The sequence below is a fragment of the Tupaia chinensis genome, unplaced genomic scaffold (assembly GCF_000334495.1).
Source record: "Tupaia chinensis unplaced genomic scaffold, TupChi_1.0 Scaffold000323_1, whole genome shotgun sequence".
Lineage (NCBI taxonomy): Eukaryota > Metazoa > Chordata > Mammalia > Scandentia > Tupaiidae > Tupaia > Tupaia belangeri.
Genome location: NW_006159817.1, coordinates 1,741,603 through 1,755,549, shown reverse-complemented (window position 1 = coordinate 1,755,549; position 13,947 = coordinate 1,741,603). Strand labels below are relative to the sequence as shown.

The window sequence follows — 13,947 nt, the reverse complement described above, 5'->3', positions numbered from 1 at the left end:
TGACTCAGGGGTGAGGTGCCTGACACTGAGTGTCCCTGTGCACACAGAGGCCACAGCACGAAGATCAGTCTGCTCAGCACCCCTGGTCCCCAGAGACCTGCCTGCTCTGAGCCTCAGGAGGGAAGAGCAGCTCAGAGGACTGAGAAGGAGAACCAGCAGCCGGAGGGAGGGAACCTCCTCCTGGAGCTGTCATGGGGAGCTTCGGGGCACGCTGGACCACGGACCAACCAGGAGCTATGAGACCACACAGGCTCTGAGTCAGGCCGAGACCCTGGGCTGGGCATGGAGGAGTCAGCCACCTCCCTCCTGGGCCATCATCTCCCTGGAGGGCCCCTGAGCCTTGAGGACTGATTATGTCACTGCAGACATGACCAGGGCAAGAGGACACTAGCAAATGATCAGGAGGACTTTAAAACTCATTTGAATGAAGAGACAGTCTCACAACCACTGGTCTTAAGATTAGTCACTGGGAAAAGTGACAAAAGTGACAATGAGGTAGATGTGGCCCAAAGCAGTGCACGATTGAGGGCTCCGGGCAGGGAGAGCACAGGGGAGGTTTTAGTCTCACTTCCCATGTGTGGGAAGCATCGTGTAAACACCAGCACCTCCATGATAAGTCGTACAGTAATAGTGGGCCTCGTCCTCAGGCTGCAGCCCAGAGATGTGCAGAACTCCTGCATTGGCCGAGGTGTCCTTGGATCCAGAGAAGCGGCTGGGGACCCCGGAGCCCTGGTGCTTGTCGGAGTCTGAGTAGTAGTTCAGGAGATAGTGGGGAGGGCCTCCAGGCTCTTGCTGTAACCAGGTTATCCTGAAGTCACCAACACTGAAGCCACTGCTCAGGGCGCAGGTGAGTCTGGCAGATGCTCCAGGAGATGCAGAGAGGGAGGGCGGCTGGGTCAGCACAGGCTGGGACAGGGAACCTGCAGACACAGACACACTTGAATGACAAAGCAGAGACCAGTGTTCCGATTCTCAAGGATCTCTGCTTGAAGAGAGTGAAGCAGGCTGGGGCTGCTTTGTGTCCCCATGGCCTGTCCCTACCTGTGCAGTGAGAGAGGAGCACGAGGAGGAGAGGAGTCCAGGCCATGGTGGACACAACCCCTGGTCCCCACATGCCTGGGCTGCCCCAGGCCCCCTTTTCTTCCCACGCTCTGCCACAGGAGGGGCTCTTCATGCAAATGTGGGTCCATCCAGTGACTGCCCAACCCCTCCCTGAGCCCTGGGCTGGGGCTCTGCTCACACTGCAGACTGAGGGGGAGGGAGATTGGTTCCATCCCTTGGGGACCCCTGGGAGGAAGCACCTGCTGGGACAGCACAGAGGGCCTTGCTCAGGGGACTGTGCCAGTCAGAGAGGACACAGCTGTTGGGTCCCCTGTGGAGAGCACATGGTCAGCACCAGGTGCAGGCTCCTTTTTTCTGTTTCTTAAATTCCACTTGTTATGTGATACAAGGTGATGTTTAAACACTTGGTGCATTGAATGATAATCAAGTCAAGGTATGTAGCATAACTATTGTTATAGTCTACTCAGGGAGAAATAGGAGGACATCCAGACTGAGCCACATTTTTATTGATTAAGCCTGTGGCCTACGGGGGGGAGGGGGGATTTGGTATGACGTGAGGATTCAGGGGGTAAGGTGTAGTGGGCTCAGATGGGGGAGGAGGGTAGGGGGTAGGGTTTTGTCAATGTAAAAGCAAAAGCACAGGACAGAAGCAAGAAAAGCAGGTTAATCCTCCTTCAGGGTAGGTTCTGTCTGCCTTAAACACAATAGAAGTTTAATGGTCTTCATAGCCCAGGGCAAGGGGTTCTGGCTGAGGATTAAATCACTAAGGAACATTTTAGGGCAGTTAAGAGGAGTGGGGTTTAAAGACAATAGGAATGCTAATTACTCTGTTGACTCTTAGGCACAGAGGAGAAGGCAAGTTTCTAGTCACAGGAATCCAAGATGGAGTCACTCCTGCTTCATTCCCCACTCCTCTTGGAGGTGCTCCTGCAAGACGGGGTCATGCCCGCTTCACTATCACCTTGAATATGTCTTATGTCTTTCTTAATTTTAATTTTGCATTAATGAGAGGGAGAGGGAGCGACAGCTAAAAAGGGAAAGGAAGAGAGACATTTCCTACAGGTCTTGCTGTGGCGACCTCCTCCCCAGCCTCTCAGTGAGCCAGGATGCAAGGGTTTGCAGGGGTCTGGCATGTTCGGGTTCGCTGGGACTGAACCCCACACTCATGCAGCTCCAGCCCCCAAATCAGGGGTACTGCCAGTGCGTCCCTGCAGTGGGCCAACATGTGCTCCTTCTTTAGGGTGAGATTATACAAAATATCTGCTTCGAACTATTTTGAAGGGTATAAAACGCTACCGTGGAATATACACACCATCCTGGGCGAGGAACATCAAGCATTGGGACTGTGTGACACCGAGTGACCGACCACCCTCTACCCTTCTCTCTCCCTCCTCCCACTGCTGTGCAGAATGCGTCGGAGCCACTGCCGTCCTTTCTAGATCTACTTGATCAACATTTTTAGGTTCCACGCATGTGAGGCACAGGATATTTGCCTTTTTGTCCTGGATTGACTTCAGTTGACAGAACTTTCATCCATTTCCTCAAATTCCAGGCTCCTGGGAGTGAAAAGTCCTCTCTGAGCTGCTGTGCAGGGACCGCAGCGCAGTCCTCCAGCGCCCCCTGCTGGTCACAGCACACAGGGCCCCATGGCCCAGAGACCTGGGAGCCCAGCTGGTCCCTGCAGCTCACCAGGCACTGTCTGTGCTCATGACGAAAGCTCTGAGTCCTACGGGGTGACTGCGGTCCCAACGGTCTCCTTCCCAGCACGTGCAAACGTGCACAGGCATCACCCGGCCTCAGCCCCCAGCACAGTCTAGTAAAGGCCTTCTGGGGCACATGTGTCTTCAGGGCAGTGTCACAGGTGGGGACAGGTGAGCAGGGTGAAGGGCTGTGGGGATCTTAGGGACATGTGTACATGGGGACTTCCCAGGTAACACAGTGTCTGGAAAGGAGTGTCCTGCGTCCCCCATGCAGCAAGCACGCAGCAGAGCAGCCCGGGCGGCAGGAGCTGGGTGCTCTCTGCATCACTCTGCAGGAGCCTGCCCAGGGCTGTCCACAGGGAGCTCTTGGCGGGGATCAGAAGGTGCTGGTGCTCTGCTTGTAACATGGTAACAACAGAAATGGCGTTCAGGGCAGCAGACGCTCCTTGGGAGCCCTGTGTCAGTCAAAAGAGCGGAACAGCAAACAGTTTTTGTCCCACTTCCCCCTTCATGTGGGTCACTGTGCTGTAATTATAACTATGATCTGCTCCACAGAAGTAGTCAGCCTCGTCCTCAGGCTGGAGGTTGGAGATGGTCAAGTAGCGGTCGGCCCCAGAGCTGGAGCCCGAGAAGCGATCAGGGATCCCGTCCCCCTTGCTGTGGCTTCCATCACTTTTAAGCCACATCACATACCGAGGGGCCTTCCCTGGCTGCTGCTGGTACCATGCAATGGTGTAGGTGCTGTGCTCCCTGCTCAGAGTGCAGGTGAGCTTGGCCGAGGCTCCCGGGGAGGCAGACGTAGACGGCGACTGAGTCAGCACGGGCTGGGAGAGGGACCCTGGAACACAGACACCCATTATGGCCTGGGGAAGGATGGGGAAAGGTCATTTCTCCTGAGGCTGGAGGTGGTTTCAGGACCTGGGACCAGGATACTCAGGATGGTCCTGACCTGTGCAGAGGAGGAGGAGGCCAAGGAGGGAGAGTGGGGTCCGGGCCATGGTGCAGACGACCTGGAGCTGTGCTGAGGCAGACAAGCTGCAGGTCTCTCTTATCCTCCCTCTAACCCACAGCAGGGGTGGTTGGGGCCTTGATGCAAATTCCCTCCTTGCCTCCTTTCTACCAACCCCCTCCCTGGGCCTGTGAGCTGTCCCAGTGGCTGGTGTCAGTTCTGGGACAGGAAAGGGCTGGGCCTGTCTGTGTAGTTGCTTGCATTTCTCTTCTCATTTCTTTTCCTTTTTCTTTTTTGTTTTTGTTTTTGCCCTTGTTTTGACCTTATGCCATCTGTTAGTCCCAAGATGTTATTGTGGAATGTTTCAGTTTGTTGAAGTTCCTTTACCTGGGAGTCAGCTCCGCAGGTGGGATAGCGTTTCTTGAAGCCAGTCCTATAGGAGATAACCACGCTCACAGAGACACTCCCACCAGGCACGGAGTCCTCTTTAGGAACTCAGGTTTGTAGAAATGATTCCCACTGATGTGCAGAATTTAGACATCAAGTCTTAGATATCAGCACCAACTTGAGGTTTTGAATTCTTTTTCTTTTTCCAGAGTTTTGCTACAGGATGCATTGGCTTGCCAGAGAGACAGAGAGAGACAGAAAGACAGAAAGCAAGAAATCTCCCTCTAGGGAGATGGCCAAACTGCAATCCCTTCTGTTCCATTCTCCTCTTGGGATTTTAGGCACACGTGCATGTGCCCAGTGTGAGTTTGGAGCCACCGGGTCTGGGACTTGAACTGCAGTCGACTCCCTGGGAAGCCCAGTGACATAACCATTACACCATCTGCTGGTCCCTTCAGGTTTTAAATTCTGAGTGCTCTTGGGAGTTTGACTGGGAATGTGGGTGGGATTGACTGCTGTCCTAAGTCTTGCATGTTAAAAAATCTGGGAGTACTTTCATAACAATAAAAGCAAAGTTCCTTCTGTGACATTCATATTCATGAAAATCTCCTGAAGATCCTGTGAAAGCTGAGACCAGCAGTTGGCATAATGGCTATGTCGCTGGACTCCCACGTAGTCAACCGCAGTTCGCGTCCTGGACCCGATGGCTTAAAACTCACGCCGGAGCATGTGTGCGTGCGTGCCTAAGATCCCGAGAGGAGAACGGAGAAGGGATTGCAGCGTGGCCAATCCCCCCCACCCTCCTACCACCCCCCGGGGTGATTTCTTGCTTTCTGTCTCTCTGGTGAGCATGCTACACACACCCTATAGCAAAAACCTCTCCAAAAAAAAAAAGATCCTGTGAAAGCAGATTCTTGGACACTCACCAGAGTTTCTGATCCAGTAGATCCAGGATGGAGAGCTGCATTCCTAACAAACTCCCAGATAATGCTCCTATTTTGTTCCAAAATGGAAAATAATGTGATCTCCATTCATTTAATGAAGGAGAATGTTCTATTACTGCTCTTTGAATAAGCAGAGTCTCCCTGGTGGTGGTGGGTCTCTGGGTCTCCTTTGATTTATGTCTATTTGGAGCAGACCCCCCCTCCCCTCAGTGCTCTTGGCAGACAGGGAGAGAGGGAGCCCGGTGTGGGAGGAGCCACACTGGGGAGTGGATGCCCCCGGGGAGGCTGCCGAGCCCTCCTGAATGATGGGGCTGGCTATGTCCACCTCTCCCTCCCTCTCCTGCCCCAGGGCTGAGCCATTCTGAGCACGTGAAGAGGCTCTGGTTGTGCTTCTCCATTGCTGTAAATAAATAACTACTCATATGCAAGGATACTCAGGGTCATCCTTACTCTAAGCCCCCTGGTAATGGAGAGGTTGGCCCTGCTCCCCATGAGGGACTTAGAGGAGTGATCGGGGACCCCAGACGGATGGCTATTGGTGTTGTGGATGTGTGTGTGGTGGGCCGGGCCTGGTGTCTGCTGGTATTAGCAGGGGTAGTGACTGGTGGAGACAGACCAAGAGCCAAGGCCACAGGTGAGTGTGGTCATCAGCCCTAGAGACACTGGCAATGACAGCTACTGGGTCACCACAGTCTGAGAACTGGCTCCTAAAACCAACAGGAGAGACACGGTTATTATCATGGAGACCAGGGTCACCCTGGACCTGGTTCAGGTGGGTTCCCCAAGGATGCAGAGCCCTGTCCCTCCCCTGAGCTGATAGTGAGGAGCCCAAGAAGAAGCACCATCCAGGCCATGGTGGGCACACTGGTGAAGGCTCTGCATCTTCAGACTCCTCGACTGGTCTTAGTGTCCTCGGGCCTTTTCATGCATCCCAGACCCATTAGAAGGACCTTTCTGGAGATCAGTGCCCAGCCACTTCCTGCCCACCTAACCTACCCTGCGAGAGACCTGGAGGGAGGCGGATTCTGGGACCTCACAGACCTGTGACCACAGGGAACTGAGACACTGAGTGATGAGGTGACATTTTCACTAAGTCAGCTCCCAACCCCTGGTGACCTCAGGGCTAAACTCTCTCTCTGAAGATCCTGAGGCTGAGTGGGGAACAGGGTGAGGGCCCCACCTCCTGCCACTTATAGTCTTTCCCACCTGACCCCAGCCCTGGGTACGCTCCTTCCCTCCCCAGAGGAAGGACTCTGTCTTCTCTGTAGGTGACAAGCAGGTCTCCTTCCCCCAGCAGGGAGCCTAGTAGGACAGCTCAGAGCCCAGGTCTGGGACTGTGAAGAGCAGGGTCCTCTCTGACTCAGTCTTATAACCACCTACAGTGGCAGTTGTGGTGGGTCAGGCCAGGGGTACGAACACACATTGGCACTGCCAGGACTGCTTTGAGTTAAGAGCCATCAGTCATAGAGCGCAGCTCAGATGCATGTTTGATGAGAAGCCAACAGGACCACCTCTAACGCTGTGATTCCTCCAGCAGGACACACAACAAAGTAGGAAACCATCCTGCCACCATCAGGGACAAAGATGACGCTGTGTGAACATGAGTGCGAGCATCCTGGTCCATGGTGAGACGCCCTGTGCCTGTGAAGTCTCCCGTGAAGCAGGAGGGGGTGGGAAGGTGGATCATACCACCCACCAAATGGCCCTTCCCCCTCCACCCCTCATGCTCTGGTCTCTCTGGATGGAGACCTGGGTGGTGCGGACTGACTTTGCTGTAGCTGCTCTTTCTCAGAGTGGGAGCAGGTGGCAGCCCAGGGATTCCACATGTGGAGGGGAGGGGAAGATAGGGGAGGGAGGGCTGGAGCTCCTCTCTGAGCTGCACATTCACAACACACAGCCCTCTCTCCTGGCCTATGGATTATGACCATCCAGAGACCCAACACAGCCTCTGGGGTCCACAGCGTGGACTGGGGACACCTGAGCTTCAGTCCTCTCATGCAGGTATTGAAAGGTTTTTGCTGGCAACTCGCTGAACCTTCTTGTCCAGGGAGTGTTACGGAAACAGCGACCCCAATCAACCACAAAAGTCGGTCCTTGATGTAAATTACAAGAGGCTTTATTGCTAGCGAGCTAGGACTCCACTCTCATTCATGGAAGACATGAGAACGAGTGAAGTCCCGAACATAGGAGTATTCAGGTTATATAGACATGAGTCCGTGGGGTGAGGGGAGGAAGGGGTTTCAAGGGTAATCTTATGGCCACCATTTGGTCAGGCTTGCAGGAGCATTTGATCTGGGTTTCCAGGGCTAGCAGAAGGGAGGAATTTTACACTACAAAGGTCCGGGCTAGCTTGCCAGACTAGCTTGCAAATGGCTCAGAGCTCCCTGCAAGGTGTTAACAAATTACCCCAGGTTTCCACAACTACAGAAGCGAAAGAGGCAAAGGTTAGACTTTATCTTTGTAGGACAGGATTAGTCTTACAGTACGTCCTCTCCTTCGATCTGTCCATCTTCTGTTTTTTCCTTCCTTCATTTATTCAGTCCCACCTTTTATTCCTTCTCTCATCAAATTCTTTCTTTTTCTGCCTGTGCTTTTTTATCATATCCAGTAAATTGTTTCCACACTCACTGCTGGGAAGTTTTCTCTAATGTTTTCTTCTGAGATTTTACAGCTTTAGCTCTACATGTTGGCACTGGGCCTATTTCGTGTTTGTGAGTGGCTCTCCAGAAAGAACCAACCTGGTGACAAGTGGAACTGGACCTGACAGGAAATAAAGAGGTTTGGGAGACTCCCAATCTGAGGCCAGTGCTGTGGGAGCCTCAGCAGATTAATGTGCTCCTGGACCCTGCTCAGGGCCTCCTGCCCCTGCCTCCTGGACTGGGTTCAGAATTTGGGAAAAACACACAATGTGTTATTGCCTAAGACCGGATTTGGGGGCAGAATTAGAGAGGGTGAGGACCATGTCTCTAGATAAATTTCACTAAACAGGAGCTCAAACTGATGTTTTAGACCAAGCAAACAAAGCCACTGACTTGGCCATGGTGGGAGCTGAGCAGAGAAGCCCCAGGGCTGCAGACAGAGGGTTCTTGTCTTACTTCCCCCCTGGCCTGGAGCACTGTGAGAGTATTGAGGCTGTCATCATAGGACTGACAGTAATAATCAGCTTCCTCCCTGGCCTGAAGCCCTGAGATAGTCAGGGAGGCCGAGGTTCCAGACTTGGAGCCAGAAAATCGATCAGAGACCGATCAGAGAACCCTGAGGGCCGTTTGCTGTTATCATAGATGAGGAGTCTGGGGGCCGTCCCTGGGAGCTCTTCTCGACGACCAATGTTGTCACTGTTTCCCGCGCAGGAGATGGTGACCCTCTGGCCCAGGGCCCCAGACACTGAGGATGGCTGAGTCAGCACAGACTGGGCCCAGGACCCTGGAGGTGGGAGAGACACAGAGGGTGATTCTGGATCTAGAGACAAGAGGAGAAAACAGGGCCCATGGTCTCCCCAGGCCTTTCCCCTGGCCCCGTATCTAGTCACCTGTGCAGTGAGCCAGGAGGGTGAGCAGGAGAGGGGACCAGGCCATGGTGGAGGATCCCGGAGTCCTGCCTTCTGGGCCCACAGCTGAAGCAGAGCTCCCCTCAATCTCTCCCTTCCCTTCTTCATGCTCTGAAAGGGGGAGGGGTCATTCAGGCAAATGAGACCCCACCATAGTCTGTTGGTCCCACCTGGCCCTGGGTCAGGCCCCCTGCCTGAGGGTGGGAGGAGTGGGGCTGTGTGGACCCAGGGATGGGAGGTCCCAGCTGTGAGCCCTGAGTGGAAGGCAGCAGGCAGGGCCAGGTGGCTCTTACCCTGTTAGACCTCTTATGCACGGGGCCTGGGTGTCCCTTAGTGTGCAAGCACAGACAGACCATCCTGTGTCCTGGTGACCAGAGCCCCTTAGGGACAGCCTGCCTCCCCACTGCCCTGTCAGCTGCCCAGGACCAGCTGAGCCTGGTTGTGAGAGCTGTGAGGACCAACCTGTCCAACAGGGCCTTAAGGAAAATTATGGCTCACACTAAGAGGGTCTGATAATTGTTTCATTTTTAAATGACAGCAAATGATTAATATCTGATCAGAAATATGAAGCATACATAATTTGTCAAAAAGTAAAGTTTTGCAAAAAAAAAAAACCTGTTTGGTAAAAACATGAAAATACTGTTAATTTACATTTTTACGTGGTAATATATGGGTCAGAGAAAAGCAGGATTGTGGATATGAAGTCTTTATCAGTAAGTGTCACAGGGGCTTCTCTTACTGTGAGGTAGCGCTGAGCACCAGGACCCATGGGGGCAGGCAGGTGGCTGGCTTCAGCTGCTCAGGACCACAGTGCCCCCTGCTGCCCAAGGGCCAGATTTCCTCTAGTCTGGAGGTACAGCAGGGGTCTCTGGAGAGAGAGGTGGCCTCCCCGCCCTCTTGTCCCCTGTCCCCTCATCAGACAGGGGGAACAAATTCATTTCCTAGGAACCTCCTCTTCGGGCTATAGAGCCCAATCTGACCCACTAGCTGTTTTATTTTTGTTAATGAGTCAAAATTTACCTAAATCAAATTAACCAGTTAAGACATATGACTCAGTTGGGACCAGCAGTTGGCGTCATGGCTATGTCACTGGACTCCCATGTAGCCAACCGCGGTTCGAGTCCTGGACCCGGTGGCTTAAAACTCACGCCGGGCACATGTGCGTGTGTGCCCAAGATCCCGAGAGGAGAATGGAGAAGGGATTGAGGTGTGGCCATCCCCCAGGGGGTGATTTCTCACTTTCTGTCTCTCTGTCTCTCTCTCTCTCTGTCTGGCGAGCGCACGCGCCCTGTAGCAAAAACCTCTCAAAAAAAAAAAAAAAAAGATATGACTCAGTGACATTGAATGTGTCCACGATGACATAAGCCACCACCTCTACCGAGTCCCAAACACTGTCCAAACACTTCCAACGGCCCCTGAAGGAGACCCCACGCCATCTGCAATCACCCCATCCTCACTCCCTCCATCCTGGGAACCATTCTCTGACTCGTAGCTGTGACTTGATCTCTTCATATTTTATGGAAATTAACTCCTACATGAACTGACCCTTCATGTTTGGGTTTCTTATACTGCGCTTAGCAGGATTTTCTTCCTTTCTTACTTTTCCAAGGATGGATCACCCGGTTATTATTTTTTTTAACCCAGGCCAAAATAATAATAATAAATAATAATAATAATAACAAATAACAGACAAGCAAACAAATAAAACCCTGTCGTCTTCTGTAAGACAAAGGAGTCAGGCAGCCACTAGTCTGAGAAGCCCTTGGTGTCTGGTTATACAAAGAGGACCCTCCGGACCTCATTAAGAGATGTCCACCTTGGGACCAGCAGTTGGCGTAATGGCTATGTCGCTGGACTTCCACGTAGCCGGCCACAGTTTGCGTCCCAGAGCCAGTGGTTTAAAACACACTGGGTGCGTGTGCGTGCGTGCCCAAGATCCCGAGAGGAGAATGGAAGAGAAGGGATTGCGGCGTGGCCATCCCCCCAGGGGGTGATTTCTCGCTTTCTGTCTCTATGTCTCTCTCTGTCTGTCCGGCAAGCGCACGCGCCCTATAGCAAAAACCTCTCAAAAATAAATAAATAAATAAATAAAGTTAAATAAATCATTAAAAAAAGAAACTGCTTTAAAAAAAAAAGAATGTCATCAGCTGTGAGCACAACCTCTTGAATTTCTGTTATCATGTGTCTAACAGATGGGAGTCAGCTATGCACTGGGATTTTAAAAACTCTTGCCTTCTGCCCTGCTGAATGGCATACACAGGACTTCCATGGAGCTGAAGACGTGCTCTTTAACTCAACCGGGGCTGACTTGTTCTCTGGGCAGTCGACAGGAGGCAGTGTTTGACACATGTTATTGTCACAGTTGAGGGGAGGGTATGATTCCTGTTAGGGGGAGGGTCGAGGTCAGGGAGGGCACTAGCATTGTCCACCTGGGAGCAGCTCCTGACCCAAACTACCAATGTTGCGGCAGTCCAGAATCCCGGGTGGAAACGCCATCTACTCTGTGGGTTGATTGTAAGCATCCTAGAAAGTGAGTCAGCAAATTGTGGAAGGAGAAGCTGCATATGATTTTAATTTATTGTATTTTATGAATGCATTTCTTTATTTTAAGGTTTTTACTGCAGGTCCCATGTGCTCGCCAGAGAGGGACAGAGAGAAAGTGAGAAGTCTCCCCCAGGGAGATGGCCACACCGCATTCCCTTCTCCTCCACTCTCCTGTCAGGATTTGGGCATGCACGCACATGCGCCTGCTGTGTTTTTTCGAGCTGAGTTTGGGACTCGAACCATGGGATCAACTATGTGAGATCCACCCCTTAAACAACCGTGCTGTCTGCTGCCCTGAAACTAGCATTTTAAATACAAATGAGAAGAGACTCTAAACAGTCCATTCCCCCTCCAGCACTCAGCAGGAGAGAGAGGAGCTAACAGCCTGCTCAGGGCAGGCTCAGGGCAGACCCAAGATGCTGAGCTCGGGGAGTTCATGTCTCACTTCCCCCTGCGGCTGCAGCACTGTGAGATTACTGTTGCTATCATAAGACAGACAGAAGTAGATGGACTCGTCCTCAGGCTGCAGCCCAGAGATGGTCAGCGAGGCGGCGTTGGAGGAGCTGTCGATGGAGCCAGAGAACCGATCGGGAACCCCCGAGGGCCTTTGGTTATACTGATAGATCAGGGTGGTGGGGGCGCTGGTCGGGCGCTGCTGGTACCAGGACACATAGTAGCTTCCAATGCTGCCACTGTCGCGGGTGCAAGAGATAGTGACCTTCTCTCCAGGGGACCCCGACACAGAGCCAGGCTGAGTCAGCACAAAGGTAGCCCCAGACCCTGTAAGGACAGAGAGGGACAGAGATCAGTGAGGGTGGACCAGGTCCAGATCCCAGGGTGGAGGGGGAGAGCTCATCATCGCAGTCCAGCCAGGTGCCTTCCCAGAACCCCCTGCAGGCAGCCACCTGTGCAGTGAGCAAGGATGGTGAGGAGGAGTGGAGCCCAGTCCATGGCGGGAATCCCCGGGTCTGTACTTCCTGAGGCCCATGACCAAGTCTGAGCCCACAAACCTCTTATCTGTCCTCCTGATCATCGGGGTGGGAAGTCTCCATGCAAATCTCTCCCTTTCTGGAGGTCACACAGTCCCTCCTTCGACCTCAGACATGCTTAGACCGAGAAGTGCAGACTGTGCAAGGGGAGGGGCTGCGTCTCATGGGGGGCCCACAGGGACACCTACAAGCAAGGGGGAAGCAGACTAGGAGGCAGCTGGGGCACCCTGAGCAGAGACTTACTCCTCCACGCCCTCTGGTGGAAGCAGGAGACACGTCGCTCCTGGGCAGGGGCTGATGCTCTGGGCTCCTGTCCTCCCCAGCTCTCACCCTACACAGTTCCAGACTGCCTCTGGGACTCTCTGTCCACACTCTGTGCCCCATTCCATGTAAACTCTTTTCACCTATCCAGATAGGCCAAGGGCCACTGCTCTGGCTGAGACATTTTGACTCAATTTGTGTTTTGGGGGACATGATGCATATCAAGGCCAGGGTGGCTCTGTTTCTCCAGGAGGGGCCAGATGGAGGAGGTGTGAGCCCTTCCCTGAGAGGAGGCCCAGCTGCTCGGGCAGGAAGAGGCAGGAGCCCCGGGAACTGGGGGAGATTTCTCCAGCAGATGGCTCTGGGAAGGGGAGGGGACCTGGGTGGGAGTCGGGGAAAATGTCATCAGAGCCCTCATTCTGACAGTGCCACAGAGAGACAATGGAGAGTCAAAGGCCGGATGAGGTCGGGAGAGATTTGGAAAGAGTCTACACTGCTGCTGATGGATCGGATCTCTGGGAAGGCAAAGAGTCCGTGTAAATGTGGAGCTCTCATGGGGGCCCAGTCGGGGGTTCCTGCTGCTCTCATAGGACATAGTACCTGGAACCTCCTTGGGCTGCTGTGGTGAGAGTTTGTGTTTTAATTTTGGAAAAGGAGGAGGCAAGTTGTGGAGCAGATGGGAACATGAAGGGCAGCTCTGAGGCCCACTGGTCCTGTGGGGAGCAGTCACAGGGGGTGGACAGCGAAAGGTGACGAGGTCAAAGGTTAACATGGAGCCACCAGCTCTTCCATGGTTTATTGGCACACACAAAGACATTCAAAGTCTCTTTAAGTTCGATGAGCTGTCATTTACTTACCCCAAGAATTATCAAAGTATTTGTGAATCGTGGAACTACAAAGCACCTACTGTCCTCCCCTTGGTGACAGGAGACAGTATAACGTGAGGAGTCAGTGGGGATCCCCACCTTCCTGTGGGCGTTCCATCAATAATGAAGAGCACAAATCCCCTTTACTGCTGTGTTTTCGTGCTCAGGGTCCCCTGGGAGAGGCCGACAGCATCCTCATCCCACTCGGGGACTCTCTAACATGGACCATCTTACACTCTCTCTCCTCCAGCACCTTCCCCTCATCTCCTTCCAAGGTCAAGGAGATCAAAGGGTTTGGAAATGGGAAACACACTTACGGATCCAGTTCAATTCTTACCCAGTGTACATGTTTTGAAAACCATATTGGATCCAGAGCTATGTATGATCATTACATGTAAATTATAAATTATAATTTAAAATATCATGAAATAAGGGGCTGGCAAGTGGCATGGTGGTTAAAGGCACTGGACTCCCACCTGGCCAACCACGGTTCAAGTCTCAGACCTGGTGGCTTGCTTTCTCACTTCCTCTCTCTCTCTCTGTCTCTCTCTGATCAAACTGGAAAACACTAATGATGATAATAATAAATACAGTTAAGTAAAATAATTCTTTTAAAAAATAAAAAAAAAATAACGGGACCAGCAGTTAGTGTAATGGCTATGTCACTGGACTCCCACGTAGTCAACCGCGGTTCACGT

The 13,947-nt window shown here is 52.7% G+C and overlaps 1 pseudogene and 3 gene segments (V, D, J or C); all 4 read right to left on the bottom strand.

The window, feature by feature from the left end:
- Positions 1-518: 518 nt before the first annotated feature.
- LOC106735202 (immunoglobulin lambda variable 5-45-like) lies at positions 519-1,154 on the bottom strand. The segment is given in 2 exon segments: positions 519-920; positions 1,042-1,154. Coding segments are annotated over 2 exon segments (429 nt in total).
- A 2,072-nt stretch (positions 1,155-3,226) lies between these two features.
- LOC102499181 (immunoglobulin lambda variable 4-69-like) lies at positions 3,227-3,866 on the bottom strand. The segment is given in 2 exon segments: positions 3,227-3,600; positions 3,712-3,866. Coding segments are annotated over 2 exon segments (423 nt in total).
- Positions 3,867-7,721: 3,855 nt separating this feature from the next.
- Positions 7,722-8,664, bottom strand: LOC106735197 (immunoglobulin lambda variable 1-40-like; annotated as a pseudogene).
- A 2,699-nt stretch (positions 8,665-11,363) lies between these two features.
- On the bottom strand, positions 11,364-12,114 carry LOC102498764 (immunoglobulin lambda variable 6-57-like). The segment is given in 2 exon segments: positions 11,364-11,913; positions 12,039-12,114. Coding segments are annotated over 2 exon segments (426 nt in total).
- Between the last annotated feature and the right edge of the window lie 1,833 nt (positions 12,115-13,947).